This window comes from Filicampus tigris, chromosome 16 (genome assembly GCF_054856515.1).
Source record: "Filicampus tigris isolate MCC_2025a chromosome 16, RoL_Ftig_1.0, whole genome shotgun sequence".
Taxonomy (NCBI): domain Eukaryota; kingdom Metazoa; phylum Chordata; class Actinopteri; order Syngnathiformes; family Syngnathidae; genus Filicampus; species Filicampus tigris.
The window spans coordinates 14,936,177-14,955,449 of record NC_141232.1 but is presented as its reverse complement, the minus strand read 5'-3'; the positions used below and the strand labels follow the sequence as shown (position 1 = coordinate 14,955,449).

Sequence of the window (19,273 nt, the reverse complement as noted above, 5' to 3'; positions counted from 1 at the left end):
AGGCGGACAGTGGTGCGTAACGTCTGTCCGTCATCCAGTCTGGCCCGGAACTTCCATCATGCCATGAACTGGCACGCTCAGGGAACATGATTACATCACCAGTTATTTTCATCGGCTATCTGAGTCACTCACTGTTTTTGAATACTTTTTTTAAGTGAATACCTGCAAAGAACATTAAAAAAAATAAGTAGTAAAAATAGCAGGACTTAGTCTCTAGCTGAGGACCATATATAGCAAATGTTGTGTAATTTGCGTGTCAGCCTGAACCACACAACACCCTTAGGTTCACCTGCTTGGCCACCTGGGGAAACAAACCAGCCCAGACAGGTTGGATTATGCCTGTTTTTACAGACATTAGCAAAATATTTACTCAATTGAGGTCATGTCCTCATGTGTAAATCCTCCAAATTTGTTTCATTAGTCCAATAATTTAATCACATTTCTTCAAATGTTCTTCTTTTTTGCATGTCTGGGCCAAACCAATTTCTACGATGCTGGATTGTTGTATCCGGGAATCTATTCCCTCTTTGCCCAAACAGAGGCCCGGACATGGGTGGCCAGTTCAAACCCATTTTCACGTTGCCCACCTATAACCCACAAAGGACCCACACATGGACCAGCTCTAACCCATGCCCGCTTACCACTTATACAAACCTTATAGTTCCCAGACATGGATGACCAGTTTTAACCAGAGCTGGACATTTAACTCAAATTTCCTGGTCCGTTTATCGTCTTCCGCCTGCAGCCGGGGTACCCTTCCACCGTCCGTCTATCCGCCATTTTGTCCAGCCGGAACAATTCACTTATAGGCCGGTCTGCCTATCATTTGAAACGGGCTTCCCTGTTCGCGTTATGTCTACAAACTTCAACCAACAGTAACGGAACCTGTGATTTAAACAATTAGCAAAATCTAAGAAGAAAAGTGTGAAAGCATTAGTGTGAATGCTTGCTCGATTCTGTGGGAACACAATAAAATTGTCCAGCTCGCGTAAAAATGGAAAGTGCAGACAAAAGAGTTTACCAGTCTAGTCAACCTCGGACTAGACAGGAGTGATGGCAGAAGATTAGAGGGAACGCTCGGATGGGCAGCCTGTAAACGGAGCAGATAAGTGCCTTTAGCGAGAGCATCCCAGCCAGTGACAGTGATAAAGAAATTTTTGGAAAGCAGCCTGTGATTCAACAGTCCAACTCTGTAGGATGACTGCGAGGTGGCAATGATGCTCTAAAACAGTGAAGACTGAGGCGGCTTTGAAGGCGAGACGAGGCAGTGGGCGCAGAGCGATGGCCAGACTGTTTGCAAGGAAAGAGCAGGATCGGAAACGTCTGAGGAACACATTTGAAACTGACTGCTCTGCTCTGAATCTGGCGAGAGACCAGGTGTGAGGCCTTCAGGGGGTGCAACCCCGAGGCTTGCTGTCTTGAAATCAATGGCCTGTTTTAGGGCTCCATCATGCCACAAAACAGAATGAATTTTTTTTTTTTTAAAGCGCATTTTTTTAAGAATATGTTCTATGTAGGCCCACTAGTTGAACCACAGCATTCTGATTAATATTGTGTTAGTGGAATATGAGTTAAGCAACAAAATCCACCCGTTTTTAGCCATCTGTGGGGGCGGCCATTTTGTCACTTCTGTCAACTGAAAATGACATCACACATCCTCAGGGCTTAGGTAAGGACCAATCATAGCTCAGCTTCAGAAAACAGGTGAGCCGTGATTGGTCATTACCTGAGCCCAGAGCAGTTGTGATTTTCATTTTCAGTCAACAGAAGTGACAAATGGCCGCCCACTGAGATGGCTAAAAACGGGTGGATTTTGCTGCTTAACTCATATTTCATATTAATCATTTTGTCTTGTTTAAACTGAGCCTGCATTGAGCATATTCTTGAAAAAAATGTGCTTGGGTTGCCTTTCTCTTTAAATACGGAGAAAAAGCGGCATATGCATGGGTTTTCTATACTGCTCATCTTGTTCGAGGTCCTGGGCTGGAGCCCGTCGCAGATGACTGCTGACAAAAGGCAGACAACACCCCAGACTGATTGCCAATCAATCAAAGGGTGATTGCGAGTGGGCATTGAGTAGAAATTGATCAAATGGATGTCAGGTACTCAATGTGAAACACTACCAATGGCCCTACATGAGGCACGTGATATCAGAATTAGTGTTGGCACTCAGTAGAGTGCAAAACTCAATCAAGCCCAGCGTATGTTTGAATGTTGTCATCAAGATCAATGGTGATCACTCAATTCACTGAAGAATTAAGAAAAAACAAGCGTGTTTGTTGTTGTTTTTGCATAATCCAACTAAATAACAAGATGCAATGAAAACAGAGACAGAAACCGCAGCAACAAACACCAAAGCACCATCAAATTCCCAAAAAAGCAGTCAATAAAGTCAAGGACAAAGTCCATAATTCATAATAACACTCAATAAAGACTAATGTGTTTGTTTGTTTTTTACATACGTATATGTACTGTTAGTCATGCATTAGTGTGATGACCACCTCCCATTACTTCCTGGTTTTTTTCATTTCTCGTTAATCTGGATGTCAGTTGGCTGTAAACTCACTCCCATGCTTTTAAATCACAATAACGAGCACAATTTTAATTGAATTAAATGGGTGTGGCCTTTGATATGGAATGGGGAACTTAGACATTTGAGAGGATTTGGCCCTTTTTCAGGTTTAAACATCAGGGAAAAAAAACATTACTAGCTAATTTCTTTGGTATACTTTTAAATAGGGATGCAAAGTTTAATTGTCTTGGCAACATAAAGATAGTGCTGACGCCACTATGTCGTGCTTGTGGGTATGGGCATCTTCTTCTAGACACTTGTATCAGGTGTCAACATTTTCTTAAAATCCAGACCCTGGCGAATTTTGCACACACAAAAATCAGATCTCCAATAAACATTTTGGTCTGGTCTGATAAATTTGGTCAACAGCAAATTTTAATTACAGACGGCTATGTGTCCCTATACATTTTTTATGCTGATTTTGAAAATGTCTTTACTTTTTTCTTGCCCATCAGGTTTTTGAGATATTTGAATTTTATATTTTTTAAGTGTGAGTCTTAAAAGTTTATGTAATACAGATTTTACCATGCATTTTACATATCATTTATAGCTATGAGGTTTCAGGAAAAAAAATCCACCTGATGCTGAACCTAACTCTTAATTCATAAATATTAGAAAATAGATAACTATTTTACATATAATATTATTGTTATTATTATTATCATTGAAAACCTGATGTGCTAGAGGAAAAAAAATTGGGCTGATTCTGAATCAGCGCAAAAATAAAAATCTAGAAAAGTTTACTTGTGTCTCTGATTAAAGATGAAGTAAACCCCCCAAAAATCTTTACAAAATATGTTCAATGAGCCTCCACTAGTAAAACATGGCATTCAGATTAATATTGTGTTTGTGGAATGTGAGTTAACGCGGAAGTCAACCCAAACATATTTTTTTTCATGAATATGCTCTATGCAAGCCCGCTAGTTGAAACAAGGCATTCTGATAAATATTGCATTTGTGGAATAAGAGTTAATCCACCCCATTTTTAGCCATCTATGTGGCATTCTGTCACTTATGTCGACTGAAAATGACATCACAACTGCTCAGGACTCAGGTAACGACCAATCATGGCTGACCTGTTTTCCGAATCTGAGCCGTGATTGGTCGTTACCTGAGTCCTGAGCAGTCATGATGTAATTTTCAGTCGACAGGAGTGACAAAATGGCCACCCCATGAGATGGCTAAAAAGGGGTGGATTTTGCTGCTTAACTCATATTCCAAAAACGGTACGTTTTTTGGTCGTGATCTGAGCCTTGAGCAACTGTGATGTCATTTTCAGTCGACAAAAATGAAAAATGGCTGCCCCTGACATGGACAAAACCGGGTGGATTTTACTGCTTAACTCATATTCCACAAGAGCAATATCAATGAGAATGTCGTGTTTAGACTAGGGGAGGTGCATAGAACATATTATTGTAAAGAACATTTTTTGGTTGACTTCATCTTTAAAAACAAAACAAAAATATGCTGACAGTGTTTTCTGCATTTAATGTGGAATTTATGCAGGGTTTCGTTGGACTGATTCCCAGAGTCATTGCACTTTCCCGCTCAGAACTGTTGAATTTATACATTTAATATTTTCAATGGGCAATACATATGCTCGATCGTTCCAGAGTCAACAGCAACAACACGACTGAATGTGAGTGTGCAAAACACACACACACACACACACACACACGCTGAAGCGTTACAGACACAAAATCATGTGCAATTGGAGCCCATCTCCTCCTCATGAAGTCTGCAGCCTTTATCTCCATCCTAATGTTGATCTGACTGTCTGCATGGACTGGCCTCCTATTCTCGTTTGTTTTCTGTTGGCAAAGCTCGGCTCTCACTCAGCTATTCCGCTTGAGCCAAAAGTGATTTGGCGTTACATAACTCTCAGATATACACCATAATCTTACTCCTGCAATCGACCTCAGTATAATTGGACCACTGAGACATTGGTTGGTTGACTTGGCTGTGAAGCCACCACAAAAGCGCTTTTACACCTCAGACATGTTCACAGATAAGCAATAAATCAGAGTGATCACTTGTATTTTGTTTCAAAATAAAGCCTTGCTTTGTTTGCACCTTACAGATTTGCTTTCTATTGACAATCGCAGACATCAGTGGCCATATGAGAACACGTCCTCCTTTCATGAACGTGAAGGAACATTTCCAAAATGCCCCCCTAACCCTCCCCAAGTATATCCCTGGTGGCTTGCTCTCTGAATCACTCCATCATCAAGAATTGCTGCCCATGCCTTCCCACATCTGAATTATGGGGCCTAAAAGTGGAGTGCTTCCACTCACTGACTGGAGAGATGGATGGTGGTGAGTGTGTTTCATATAATTTGCTGTCGTGCTGTCAAATGGCAGTGAATATTATCATGTACCTGCTATGAGCCAGGTTCAATGTCCCTGTGCCAGCCTTCATTCCGCCTGCTTCTGTTTTTCCCCCCTGTGTGTTTTGCCTTGCCTCCCCAACTGTACTGGTGAATCATGGGAGTTGGGGAGAGAGTGAGCTAATACTCTGGTTTGAATAAATGGTGGAAAAAAAAAGAGGGTTGATACATGTGAGAAGGGAGGAGAGAGGGCAATTGGGGAGGGAGTCGGTGGGTGAAATGAAAGGGTGGAGGGAGGAGAGGTAAGTATAAAAGACTTGCTCTGAGGAATTAGGAAATATTCCTCAGGAAAAATAGACTGACTGATATTACCAACACTTCTCACTCCCTACTTAGCTAAAGGTGAGTACATTATGGAATTTTTTTTTTTTTTTATTAATTGCTGGTCTTATTTTTTTATTAACACTCACATTTTCAGTTTTTTTTTGCTGTTCAGACATTTATTTGTTTGTTTTATTTTTCTTTTTTTATACAAAGAAAAATGCATCATGTATTTTAAATATTCCCTTTTTGGTACACATTTTGCAATATTGCAAAATTAACCTTGATATTTTAGCTTAATACTAAGTAGTCTTTGTCATGTAAGTAACTTTTTCCATTGAGGTGGTCACATTCTAACTTCACGGGTCTTGTGGGCCATAAACACACCTGTGAAGAATTAAATGACTATTAAATTCTGCAGACACTGTAGTCAGCAATTGCAAACACACACGCATGTGGCTTCTTTTTGAACTTTGGTCTGCAAACTTGCTGTTTCTGTGCCCACTGCTGTGGGTTTTTAAGTGGGGCCAAGATATGCCTGAGGGCTTGGTGTTATAAAAATTCTGAGAGTGTGTAAGCATGTGTCAGAGTGTCCCATGGGTGGGTGGGTGTGCTCACTGTTTAATGAAAGCATCTATTGACAGTGAAAAAGGGGAGGCAGCTAGACCTGAATCTTATCCAAATCCCACAAACGGAAGGGAGGGATGAAAGCTCCACTGCAGCGCAAGCATGCAAAGTCAGCATGTGTGCATGAGAGTAATGTGAAAAAAAGTGTTAAAAGCAACAGGTAATTGTGTTTGCACAGGTGCTGCACATTCGACAGTGGATCTTTGATGACTTTACTTGTACCAATTCCGCGCCTGTTTGTCTATGTGTGTGTGTGTGTGTGTGTGTGTGTGTGTGTGTGTGCGCACTTCTTTATAACCATGATCTATTTCTCCTTCAGTTGGTAGTGCTGCGTTAAACACCAAGTGCTCTTTTATGGTTCTTCCTCACAAATAGAATTTTGAACTGCAGAGCCCTTCTTGTGGATTGGCTCTGGGTTTGAGGGTTTTCAATGCTGGTTTTATAAATACAACTTAAGTTAAATTTGTCCCATTTAGACATTTATACTGCGTGGGAACGAAGTTTATATATAATAACTATTTTATACTCAAATGCACAGGCACATACTTTATAGGAACACTCTAAGGTCATTCAAATCTGGTTATGATTTAAAAAAGGTCATAAAAAAAGCAATTCAAAATGGCCAATAAACTCTTTATATTAGATTCTCCCCAATGTCAAAGGTATGGACCACGTAAATATTTGTTTCCTGTGTTCCAGGCAAAGAAAGCGGACCAAAGATGAAGAGCCGTCTTCAACTTCTTGCACTCTGTGCTGTGCTCTCAATGTGCATCTGCCTTGGCAGAGGTAGAGCTACCCGGTCAAATTCAGGTACCCTACCGATGAGAGCCTTTGACTGTGACTGTATATCCAGATAAGCATTTATGAATAACCCTTTTCCGTGTGTTTCCCTATAGATTCCAATGAAAGCACAGAATCCAGTGAAGGTAAATCAATGTTCAGTCTTAACCTTTCACTTAAGTCGGTTCTCCAGACAAACTTTTTTTTTTTTTTTTTTTTTTACAAGAGCACATGCAGTAGCCTCTTACCTGAAATTTTAGGGGCACGTATAGAAGATTTAGGGGTACACTGTAAATTGGTTTGCTAAGTAAATATTCATCGCAATCCTTTTCACTGTTTTACTGATAAATGGAGCAGAAGTTTGTCCGTAACAGAAAAAACAATTCAAGAATTGTAATTATCGGTATATATACATAGAGAGAGAGAGAGAGGGAGAGAGAGAGAGAGAGAGAGATTTTTTTTTTAAACAGCAAATTTACTGGTTGCACTGGTGGAAATAGATGAAAATTGTAGTTTCACTGTCTCAAATTTGAGGGGCAAAATGCTACCATTTAGGAGCAGTCTGGAGCCCTTAAGTTAATGTTATAAATCAGCTGTATGGCACTGGCGCTAAATAAGATTTTGTGCTACTTTGTGCGAAATGGGTGTTTTTGTTAAATGGAAAAACTTTGTGGTTTCAGATGTGTTTGTGGCCCCAAGGCGAGCCAATTCCTTCATCATGCCACAGAGACACACTGCATACAACCTTCCCAGAGGAAACGGCTACAACAGTTACTTTATGAGGTAAAATGCACTTCTATACACATCTTATCAATTTGTGCATGTTCAAAAGCACACAATTCCACCACACTGAATAAAATCAATGGCAATTAAAGCAGGAAAGAAAGAAATACCAAAACAGACACACCTCTCTCCTTTCCAAACTCAGTCGGAGGGTAAAGTCTCCAGCAGAGAGACGTGCAGAGACCTGCGAGGATTACTCTCCATGCCGCTTCTTCGCCTATCGCCATGGCTACCAGGTGGCCTACCGGAGATACTTTGGGACCAGCACTCCACAGAGGAGACCATCTGCAGCTCGTCGATATTAAACATCCGGATATATGTTTGCAACGGACACATTTCACCAACAGGAACTTATGACATCGCTTAATGGTGGCCTCTTCTGGATGTGATCTTTCTTTTTTTTTTTTAATGATGAAATTACATGACCACCCATCATTATTAACATACACATTCATGCTCCATCATTTGTATAAGCACAGGATAACTGCTTTATCTGATGATCACATCTTCCAATCATTTATAAGTATATGTGTTTTGTTTGCTCCCTATATATTAACCATTTGCTCTTCTAACCACACTTCATTATTATCCACGATCCACCCGCAGCTCTGCTGTCAGTGAGAAAATAAAAAACTTTTATTTTGTGTTTGTCTTAATCCTCTTATTACCTTTTCATTGGGAGTGTTCGCAAACCATGGCAGATGTTCAAATCTTCTCTTGTGTGCAATCATCAGGGGAATCTATGCACCCTATAAAAGTGGGAGCTTTACCGCTGCAGACTATTGCTCTAACACACTGCCACACAGCAGATTTGAAAGCCTAAAAAGCTTGAATGATTTCGTTTTCTGTGCTCCCGCATGCCCACAAATGACCCAATCAAGATGTCCCGAAATGGAAGTGAGAGGCCGTTGAAGTCATTCACCAAAATACAGCCTAGGCCCAACATTGACCCAGACGGTAAAATTACATCCTGTGCGATTCCAGCAAGAGCAATCCAGAATCTAATCCAAATAGGGGAAAAAGAAACAAGAAGAGCAGGAGAAAATAAGAAATTTGAGTTTTTCCATAAGAGATTATACAGTAAATAGTCGTGTAATACTAATAAGTAATAATACAGTATACTGTATCACATTGCAGCTCATATCAACTTTAACAATAAAGGACTTCTACTGATACTAATGCTAAAAGCATCCGTCACATTTTTTATTTTGGGCCAAATGTGAGTTATAATAAATTACAAAGTATCAAAATGAAACAATTATGTAAGAAAATGGTTTTTGTATGTGTCAAATGGCCCTTGATGTGATCTCTATGTACAGTATGGCAAGTGACAGGGGGGAGTCTGTCTGATATCACCAGGCTGCATCACTACGCTGACACGTCATCAAACTCACATTGAAATTAGATGCAAATCCCTCTGAAAATTTTTATTCGAATTCTCCAACAATCTCACTTTACATCTTTTGCTTGACAAAAAAAACAACCTCTTTAACATAAAAAAAATCCATCAAGCTTTGTAGGACCAAGAAATAAGCAATACACTATTTGTTACTCAAAAAAGGCAAAATAAGCTAAAAATTTCCTTTTTTTTACAAAAACTAATATCAGTAATTAATTCAGTTTGATTTCACATCAACTTTAATTTAGATCAACTTTTGAAAATCTTTGAAAGTTCATGTGAAAGGTTTTTTTTTTTCTTCTTGGAGTTTGTGTGTGCGTGTGTGTGTGTGTGTGTGTGTGTGTGTGGGTGTGTGTGTGTGTATGTGCGTGATACATGATTCCCTAACCAATCATATCGAGAGAGCCACGTCTATAAATCTGAGATGGTATATAGAATTTCAGAGAGAAGAACAACAGAGCCATTCCCATCTTCAAGCCTCGTGGTTGCCTGACACTCAAGATGAAGACTTTGGCCATCCTCCTTTTTGCCTCCCTGGCTGTTGTCTGTCTGTCTTCAGGTAAGAAATCTAGAAAAATATTGGCTTGCTTTTTAATTATACAGCAGGGGAAAGTATTTTGATTTTATTGAAACATTTTTCTTAAAAAGAAATCAGCCTGGATAAAGTCATTTAAGACCAAGTATATCAATTAACAAAGCTTTTTTTTTATTCTTATGTTGTCTCAATTATCTGTCACTTCCTACTTGGTTTCTTTCTTTCTTTTTGAACGTGACTGACTTTTTTGTGTGTGTCATACTTTACAGACTCCATGGATTCCAATGGTGATGATGATGACCGCCATGACCGTGGTGACTCCCGCCGCAACTACAATGACCGCTACAATGGCAACGGCGACCGCTACAATGGCAACGGCGACCGCTACAATGGCAACGGCGACCGCTACAATGGCAATGGCGAGCGCTACAACGGCAACGGCGAGCGCTACAACGGCAACGGCGAACGCTACAACGGCAACGGCGAACGCTACAACGGCAATGGCGAGCGCTACAACGACAACGGCGAACGCTACAACAATCATCGCCATCATGGTAAGGTCACGAGTTCATATTTCAGCACAGTAGTTGTGTGTCTATGAATCAAAGATTGTCTTAACAGTGTTTTCTATAGGAAAAATAAAACTGATAACATTTTGTTTTACGAACACAACAAATTAAACATTTCTACTGTAATCAATGTGTGCTACTATCATTTGGTTTTGGTTTGTTTGATCAGTACGGTAGGATGCCTTGAAGTCATTTTTTCCTATGTAGACAAAGAATTATGGTGATGTTTAAATGTGCTTGGCGTGCCGCAGTGTTTGTGGAGAGGTCACAGGCCGCTGCAGTGGTGCCACCCAGGACACCAACTGTAGAGCTGTCCTTGGGTCAGATGGAGAGGTATGGTACTTGCTACTCACCAACTTGCATCGGTGGCTGAGAGCAGTCACATCTAATCACCTCCAGTATCTTTTATGAATAACTTTGGCCAATAATATATATCTTCTATATCTTCAATCAGCCTAAGAGAAGTCTGCGAGTCCAACGTGGCTTGTGATCACATGATGGACACAGATGGAGTTGTCGCTGCCTACAACGCCTACTACGGACCTGTTCCTTATTAGGTGCCAAACTACAACAGTTGACTCCCCATCATGACATAAAAAGCTTTATATTGCATTTTATTATCACCTTCCTCTTTAAATTGAAACCCCTTTTCTATCTAAATAACATGAGAAAACAATTCAAAAAGTGTGGGAGCAGTGCTGGGAGAATAGCACTTAGCATGTGAATTTATTTTTAATTCTGTACTGACCAGCCAATTTGTCTCTATGATTCTATCACCTCTTTCAGCCTGTAGAGTAGTGTGATGAACAAGTAAAAATAATGAAAATCAAGTGTGTCTTGTGTCATTATTCCTCACATCATGTGATAAATAAAGTTTACAGATTACAGTGCTCAAGTCCAGTCCTCAAGAGCCCCTATCCGGAATGTTTTCCAATGCTCACTGCCTACAACACACCTGATTCAAATGATTCATCAGCAAGCTTTGGCCAAGCCTGATAACGATTGTGCTAATTTGAATCATTTGCTTATGGAATAATTTATAGCCACATAATGTCAACTAGGAGATATTTTCATTTAACATATGATGGGTTAAATTAGCACTACAAAATATCTCTGAGACTGCATTAATCTCCCAATTGCTGGACTGTGAAGCCTAAAAAAAACAATTTCTGACACACTATATACAGCAGTCTATAGAGTTATAAATTCAGCAAATATTTTTTGTTTTTGTTGTAGTTTAAAGTGAGTTAGTGGTGCATTAACACCTTTGTAAATTAGTCTATGACCAGTTTATCACAAATGTTGTGTTGCTTTTTGTTTATTAGTGTGATATACTACTATATGTATATATATATATATATATATATATATATATATATATATATATATATATATATATATATATATATATATATATATATATATATATATGTATATATGTATATATATATATATGTATATATATATATATATATATATATATATATATATATATATATATATATTTACCTTACATACCTTTCATAACGGGTCCGCTGATAGTGTAGTGGTACACACGCCCGAGTTGTGTGCGGGCAGCGTGGGATCGATTCCCGCTCAGTGACAGTGTCTATGTGTGCCCTGCGACTGGCTGGCGACCAGTCCGGGGTGTAGTCTGCCTTCGCCCGTTGACGGCTGGGATAGGCTCCAGCAACTCCCCGCGACCCTGTATAGGATAAGCGGTTTGGAAAATCACATGACATGACATGACCTTTCATAACCTGAAATTTCTTTTGTGACAAGAGGCAATATTTTCCTGCTGAGGCGTTTCGTAACATGAACATTTCGCATGAAGATGCGGTCGTAAGTAGAGGTACCGCTGTACATAAAAAGAACAGTATATTGAATGTATATATCCGTCTTGTGTCTTTTACCTTTCCATTCCAACAACATATATATATAGAGAGAGAGAGAGACAGAGAGAGAGAGTGAAATGTCGCCCTCTTCTGTGCACTTCCTTCACGTTCTTCAAGCGCTTCCTACGTCACTTGCGCAACAACAAATACATTCAGACTTTATTTACAGAAATAAATATATATATATATATATATATATATATATATATATATATATATATATATATATATATATATATATAGTAATCGTAGAAAATTGTGACATGCAAGTATTATTCATTTATGTTCAGGGATTTTGGGGGGCGTGGAACATCTATCTGTTGAAAGAAAATGTACTGAACATTTTGGTACAGGCTGTCTGACAAAATGAAAATAAATCAATTTAAAAAGAAATATGAAGTTCAATACAGGTACACACTTTATTTGCTTGAGTGGGCCAGGTCTTGACACCTACAGGGCAATTAAACATAAAAATCATAGCAACATGTAGGTTGATTTACAACATATAAAATATACAAATAAAAATGAAGCAGCAGTAAAACAGTGTAACAAAATGTATTTTGTCGTTTTTCTACACCTTGGTTCGCAACGCTTTTATGTATGTATGTATGTATGTATGTATGTATGTATGTATGTATGTATGTATGTATGTATGTATGTATGTATGTATGTATGTATGTATGTATGTATGTATGTATGTATTTATTTATTAAAGTTTAGGCACGGCTGTCCTATTTTTATGACGTCAGAAGATCTACTTCCGGTCTTGTGCGCGGCTGCCCGTGCTAACATGGCGAGCGGCTAACTAATAAGAGTGGTTGTGTTTCATTCAATCATGGGAGTTTTTAGTTTCTGTTGTATGGCTTGAGCAAAATATCGCGTTTGAACCTTGATACCCAGAGTTATATTCGCAGGGTATTACCCCTTCTACTTGTTTTCTTCTTTATAAGGTAATGTGTGAGCATTCTCTGATGTAGAAGCTAACGCGGCCCTAGCTACAAGTGCAGGCTAAAACAGCTTTTCGGCTAATTCACAGCATCGTTTTCGTGAGCTGGCTTGTTTTTAAATTAGTCTTTATATGCTCTGTTTCCTTTTATCTTAGCACATTATGCTTTATAGATAACGTTAAAATATCAATTAGTTCGTTGATCGCGAAGTTTGGGTAAATGCCCACAGTAACGTGTCTAATTTTAATACAATAATTATTACCTATCTGCACTACACCATGGATTAATTTGTTAATGTCCTTCCATGAGATTTGTGATTTACTGCTGTTTGGAATACATCTGTAATGGAAACACGTTGTCTGCGTGTATAGTTTTTGTTTCATATGTCACCATTGACGGATTTTATGTCTCTTAAGGTAAAAGTAGCACAGCATCACAATGGGACGACGTTCAACTTCGTCCACCAAGAGTGGGAAATTCATGAACCCCACGGATCAGGCCAGTAAGTACTTGCCAGCAGAATCTATTATTGCAAATAAATAAATTGTCTGCTGTGACCGGATTAGCATAATAATGCACACGTTTTACTTTTTTTTTAATAACAGGAAAAGAAGCCAGGAAAAGGGAGTTAAAAAAGGTAATATTATTTTTATTGTATTTTTTAAATAATTTCCAAGGCAATTCTCTTGCCAGTTGAGTGTGTATACTACTTTTATTTACAGAATAAAAAACAGAGAATGATGGTGAGAGCGGCAGTGCTTAAAATGAAGGACCCCAGACAGATAATCAGGGACATGGAGAAATTGGATGAGATGGGTAAGAGACTGAATTTGTACTATTAATCGTGCTAAGTTTTGTAAGACTAATATGGGTCTTTTAGAACTAGCACATTCACAACATTCATTCGATCTGAAGGTATTATTTAATCTCTGCAATAGAGTTCAACCCAGTCCAGCAGCCCTTGCTGAATGAGAAGGTGTTGAGGGACAAGCGGAAGAAGCTACGGGAGACATTTGAACGTATTGTTCGTCTGTATGAGCGGGAGAATCCTGAAACCTACAAGGACCTGCGCAAACTGGAACTAGAATATGAGAGCAAAAGGGGCCAGCTGGCACTCTATTTTGATTCAGTCAAGGTTTGTATTTTTTTTCTTGTAGCCCTACTAGGTCAACAAGTTGTCAAACTTCATAAGAGTGAATTTAAAAGTGACAATTGAAGGTTGTGTTATCTTATTGTTTACAGCAACACTGCTAATGTTTTTTTTCTTCCAGAATGCAGAATCTGTGGAGGTTGACAGTATTCCTTTACCAGATATGCCACATGCACCATCCAATATCCACATCCAGGACATCCCTCTACCAGGAGCTCAGCCTCCTTCTATACTGAAGAAGGGCTCCTTTTTTGGGTAGGCTCTAAACTTTTAATAATTTATCCGTATTTCCTTGTCTGTATTTTTGGGGGGGAGTCAAGATACATACACATGTGGTCTTTGGTTGTTTGAATGTCTTAACCCTGGATCAAGAACATGCACTGTTGACCTATGTGGAGAAGGAACTCCCCTCTGTTATTGAGGCTTCATGTATTTTTACATCTGAAGGTTCAAAAATCCACCCGATATATGTACCGGTACTAAAAAACATATGTGACTCTACTGGCTTCTAGCTATATGTTGTCGAATCACTGTACATTACATCTGAAGTTACCTGAGATAACACAATCTTCTTACAAAAAAAAACCAGAATGTTGAATTGTGCTTATTGACATTGGCACCCTGAGGCAAACGATCAAGATTGCTAAAACTGTCACTATTCATTTTTGTGTGTCCCACAGGAAAGCACCTCTATCGTCTGGCCCAATATTGCCAACATTGCCACCTGTGCCACGTTTACCCCCTGGGAAGAAACCCCCCGGGCCTCCACCTGGGCCCCCGCCACCACAAGTCTTGGCATTGTATGGTATTCCTTCACGGCGGCCTTATGGTACTGACTTTGGTAAGACATAAATTATAATTTTGTTTTTATAAGTGGCTTTTGTTTTGATCTTTTGGATGATGGTTTACTTTATTTTACTAATTAGATTGTTCTTTCTGCTTTTTTCTGCTTGAATAGAACCCTCAATTCCTGGCTTAGAGAAGGACTCAACAGACTTGGGAAGAGATCAGGACAGCGACAGTGGGAGCGACAGGGACGATTTGGACGACGATGACAGCGACTCTGAGGAAGACAGTGACGACGAAAGGGATGAAGATGGGGACTCGAGAAAGGGAGACAGACATGATAAGAGAGCTGAGGATAAAGGTGAAAGACAGGCTTTGAGAGTTTCAGATTTTGGTTTGTTGTAACTGCTTTATTATATATATCTATGTCATTAAATGAAAAGTCTATTTATAAAATGGACGCATATTCGACATAACTCTTGTCTACAAAATTGTCAGCTTTGATTGAGTTATCGAAACGAAATTAACTTTACCTAAAGTAAATAAGTCTCCTACGATATTTTTTCATTATTTTTCTGGATGATTTGCAATTGTTGTTCGTAAGTTTGTGTCCTGATACTAATGTATTATGTTGATTTTCTACTGTAAATTAGGTCGCAGTGTACGCTTTGCAGACATGCCTTCGGATGCATCCCATGATGGAACGAAAAAGAAAAAGAAGTCTGGGAAGAAGTCCAAGGCCATCACGCCTCTGCAGGCGATGATGTTAAGGATGGCAGGTTTGTACCTGTATTTTGAACTCGTGGCGATGTTCTTTCCTCAAATGTACTGACGTTAGCTCTGTAAATAATGTGACACGGAGTTATTCTCTCTGTTCAGGTCAGTCTATTCCTGAAGAGGACGAAGAAGAAGTTGAGGAAGAGTACACCGATGAATCGGATAGTTCTGACGACGCTGAAGACAAGGGGCCACCGGGGGAGCCGTCCCAACTGATTGCCAGTCAGCATCTCCCCCCTCCAAGTGGGCCAGTGGGACAGCCCCCACCCTTGCAGGGTCCACCAATGACTGGTCCTCCACCTATGGGTCCTCCGCCAGCTCCACCAATGAGGCCTCCTGGACCACCGTCTTGTCCACCTCCTGGCCCTCCACCAGGTCAGATTAGGATCCTATTCATTGTCACGTCTGCTTGTGTACCCTGAACTCACTGCAATCTCCAGAGCAAACACTTATCAATGTCCCGTCATCGCTCTTATTAGTAAAGAGAGTCAAATCGAGGGTAAATGCATCTTTAACCATGTTTCAACAGCTGCACTTTAGCATAAACATTATCCAGAACTTGGAAATACACTGCAACTCTTACCTATTTAGATTTTGTTTGAAATCTTGCCCTAGCTCATTAGATATCATAATGTGTATTATGTGCATCTTCAGGTGCTCCTCCGTTTTTAAGGCCGTTGGGTATTCCTGGCATGAGGGGTCCAATACCTCGTCTTCTACCCCCTGGACCTCCGCCTGGTCGCCCGCCTGGCCCGCCACCTGGTCCCCCTCCCGGTCTTCCTCCAGGCCCCCCACCACGTGGACCACCTCCACGGCTACCGCCCCCAGCACCACCTGGTAAGCTTTATGGGGGCAGACAGAGTAAAGTCAGGCCAATTGATGACATTCATTTGTTGATTTGATTTAAAAAAATGTTAAAGTGTTTTGACACAGCTTGCCATGTTTGATATCTGTTTGAAACAATCAAGTGAAATTACAATTTCAAACAGTATTTTACATGCTGTAAAACACAGGGCAGACAGTCTGCTGACAAAATTATACAATACAATACAATTTTAATAAAAAAGCGCGTTTCATAACAGATACTTTATAATCATATTTTTAACAGATAGAGCTGTAACAAAGCACTTTACAAAACAAATAAACAATAAAAAGTCTATAATACACAAGTGTTAATCAATAGATTACATAAATTAAATCAACATACGTCAAGGACTGCAAGCTGTACTTTTTAGTATAGGACAGGGCTCCTTTTTTTACTGGGAGCATAGTCGCTCCCAACTTGAAATTTTAGGGACACAAGCAGAACATTTAGTCGCACACTATGAATATTCACATTTCCTCTTATGCACTGTACTTTTGATAATACGCAACGACTCTAAACAGAATTTTATGCCTTTTTTCAGTATCTCCATTTGATTGATTTTCTGTTTTTTCCCTTTCCACACAAAGAAAAATCAAATGACAATGATATTAAAAACTTTGATATGGCCTATGAAACACAACCCCTAATACATTTAAATACAGCATTTCAAATGCTTAACAATGCATCAAACATACAACCCATGGGATTAATATATAACAATTAAATTCACCGAACATAACGTAAATGGAAGGTACTACTTCCCCCAAAAAAAAAAAACGTTTTTCCCTGAAAATATCAACAAAATTATGCAAAGTGTGGTTACCACCCCCGCGTGCATGCCAGGTAGGTTGCATAGTTTTAATTAATGACAATTATTTTTTGACAAGTAAAATAAGACAACATGAGGCTTTATATTGGATGCCCTATCACAATGTCTCACCCCCTGCAAAGCATTGTAGATGTGATACTTACAGATAGACAGCTAAGTCTGCTATAATTAACTCATTCACTGCCAAAGACAAATTTATTTGTCTTTTCACAGTCCAGCCATTCAATGCCAATGCCATTTTTTTCAAAAATAAGGGTAGGAGAGGGTCTGAAAATGCAGTGAATGAGAATGTTTAAACTTCAGGAATGCGCTCTTGTTGTGACGTTTACTCCACTGGTCATGTAAAATGTGATGTACTGTCACTTCCAAATAAAACATGTAAAGTGTACTTCCGAGTACAAATGGAATGAAGCATTAAAAAGAATGTTTGATTTAGGATATATATAAATGTCCCCAAATGTATATGTGGTTAGTTAAACACTATCTATTGGATGGCCAAGAGATCAGTCATGTGCTTAAAAGCTCATCAATATATATTGTGCTTTTCCTTCCAGGTATCCCACCTCCTCCCCCAAGAGCAGGAGGGCCCCCCCGTCCCTTGGCGCCACCCCTTGCCCTCTTTCCACCACCTCTCAGCGGCAATGTGCTTAGTGCTCCTCCCAGCCTTGTCCAGCGACAAAAAGGCCCAGGATCCGGCCAGGATGGCTCACAAGGCAGCATGCCTCCACCATCAATGTCCATGCGCTCCAGTGTCATGCAAATGCCACCTCCCCCAGGAACTGCTGCAGCCTCTGCTGTCAGCCACCTCCACGCGGCCACCATTGAAAAACGGGCCAACCTCACCTCTGTCGCTGGTGCGGGTGGCCTGGCAGCCGGCTCTGGGGCCACCATCTCTGCCAAACCACAAATTATCAATCCCAAAGCAGAGGTCACACGGTTTGTGCCCACTGCACTGAGAGTGCGAAGGGACAAAAGTGGTGCCGCACCGGGGCCGGCGGTTGGTCCGTTGGACAAAAGTGGTGTCGGAGGAAGGAGGGGAGATGACGGTATGGGAAGTGGCCATGGTCACAAACATCACTCTTCTGCTGCTTCCATGAGCATGTCTCACCCAGCTCAGATTGGGGCTGTGGCTCAGCCCAGCATGAAGACCAAGGACCAGGTGTATGAAGCCTTTATGAGAGAGATGGAGGGACTCCTCTGATACGCACCATGGTCCAACTGAAGCATTGTTGTTTTTGTCTCTTTCTAAGTGCAGCATAATAGAGGTAGAGTGTTCTTTAAGGCTATCCTGGATCTGTTGCTCTTGTTAAGAACCCAAGACTGCTACATTCTAAGAAATGGTCTCAACTGTTCATTTCATTTAATCCGGAATATTACAATGGTAAAACAAAATTAATCTGTTAAACAAAATATACAGTGGTATGAATAATTGGAAACAATTAGGTCTAACTGAGTGGTTGCTATTCTTCCACCACCATTTTTTTCTTCTCCAAGAAGTCATTATGTGAGTTTGTCTTTGTTGTTGATGTCTTCTGTATTCTGCTGTCTGGAATGACACAGAAAGTCACTTTCGTTGTGTTTAGTTTTATCAAGCTCCAACATCTTGGGCATGACTTTTATTTTTTTTTAAATTTCACTGGCAAAGTTGGCTCAAACTGTTTGTTCTACATCATAATAAATACTTAAGAACTCATGGTCTGTGTCATCTGTGATATAACTAACAAAAAAAACTGCAGACTTTGTTTGAATTTGATGTTATTGACCTCTAAATCAGGTGAGCGGTGTAGGTAAATGGTTTTTCACTGTTACACCTACCGGCACCAAAAGTGTTTCACACTACTGACTTCTCATTCACCAACTGATGACAGCACCAGGAGCTACTGGTTCAGTAGCTTGTTCAAGGACACTTTGACAAGACCATGTGTATGTGCCTCCCACTTCTTAAGGGATCAAAAATAATGCGACTATTATTCCCTAGCCTGGTGGGCATGTACGGCTGCCAATCGAACTGGTCTTGTTGTATTTACTGGTGATGTGAGGGCTGAAAAAAATGTGTTTCAAAACTTTCAGGCAAAATCTGATCATATTCAGCCAAATGCTTGAATGGCACT

General features: G+C 39.9%; 3 protein-coding genes across 3 annotated transcripts; all 3 read left to right on the top strand.

Annotated features, from left to right (window-relative positions):
• Positions 1-5,173: 5,173 nt before the first annotated feature.
• On the top strand, positions 5,174-8,054 carry mgp (matrix Gla protein). Its single transcript, XM_086055845.1, has 5 exons — positions 5,174-5,301; positions 6,547-6,657; positions 6,744-6,773; positions 7,308-7,410; positions 7,556-8,054. The coding sequence occupies exons 2-5, from the start codon at positions 6,567-6,569 to the stop codon at positions 7,713-7,715; spliced, it is 384 nt and encodes a 127-aa protein (XP_085911971.1). The 5' UTR covers positions 5,174-5,301; positions 6,547-6,566; the 3' UTR covers positions 7,716-8,054.
• Positions 8,055-9,170: 1,116 nt separating this feature from the next.
• On the top strand, positions 9,171-10,692 carry bglap (bone gamma-carboxyglutamate (gla) protein). The gene is made up of 4 exons (XM_086056114.1): positions 9,171-9,368; positions 9,614-9,898; positions 10,165-10,246; positions 10,368-10,692. Exons 1-4 carry the CDS (start codon positions 9,311-9,313, stop codon positions 10,468-10,470), a joined length of 528 nt encoding a protein of 175 aa, XP_085912240.1. The 5' UTR covers positions 9,171-9,310; the 3' UTR covers positions 10,471-10,692.
• A 1,865-nt stretch (positions 10,693-12,557) lies between these two features.
• Positions 12,558-18,855, top strand: wbp11 (WW domain binding protein 11). Its single transcript, XM_086056645.1, has 12 exons — positions 12,558-12,758; positions 13,172-13,257; positions 13,361-13,392; positions 13,478-13,571; positions 13,694-13,890; positions 14,027-14,160; positions 14,586-14,746; positions 14,864-15,052; positions 15,345-15,470; positions 15,571-15,843; positions 16,123-16,305; positions 17,717-18,855. Exons 2-12 carry the CDS (start codon positions 13,194-13,196, stop codon positions 18,361-18,363), a joined length of 2,100 nt encoding a protein of 699 aa, XP_085912771.1. The 5' UTR covers positions 12,558-12,758; positions 13,172-13,193; the 3' UTR covers positions 18,364-18,855.
• The last annotated feature ends 418 nt before the right edge of the window (positions 18,856-19,273 follow it).

Coding starts and splice junctions, on each gene's coding strand:
- bglap (XM_086056114.1), top strand. CDS start 9,311: ATGAAGACTTTGGCCATCCTCCTTTTTGCCTCCCTGGCTGTTGTCTGT. Junction 9,899..10,164: donor CAACAATCATCGCCATCATG/GTAAGGTCACGA, acceptor GGCGTGCCGCAG/TGTTTGTGGAGAGGTCACAG. Junction 10,247..10,367: donor TCCTTGGGTCAGATGGAGAG/GTATGGTACTTG, acceptor ATCTTCAATCAG/CCTAAGAGAAGTCTGCGAGT.
- mgp (XM_086055845.1), top strand. CDS start 6,567: ATGAAGAGCCGTCTTCAACTTCTTGCACTCTGTGCTGTGCTCTCAATG. Junction 6,774..7,307: donor AAGCACAGAATCCAGTGAAG/GTAAATCAATGT, acceptor TTGTGGTTTCAG/ATGTGTTTGTGGCCCCAAGG. Junction 7,411..7,555: donor TACAACAGTTACTTTATGAG/GTAAAATGCACT, acceptor TTCCAAACTCAG/TCGGAGGGTAAAGTCTCCAG.
- wbp11 (XM_086056645.1), top strand. CDS start 13,194: ATGGGACGACGTTCAACTTCGTCCACCAAGAGTGGGAAATTCATGAAC. Junction 14,747..14,863: donor GCCTTATGGTACTGACTTTG/GTAAGACATAAA, acceptor CTGCTTGAATAG/AACCCTCAATTCCTGGCTTA. Junction 16,306..17,716: donor ACCGCCCCCAGCACCACCTG/GTAAGCTTTATG, acceptor TTTTCCTTCCAG/GTATCCCACCTCCTCCCCCA.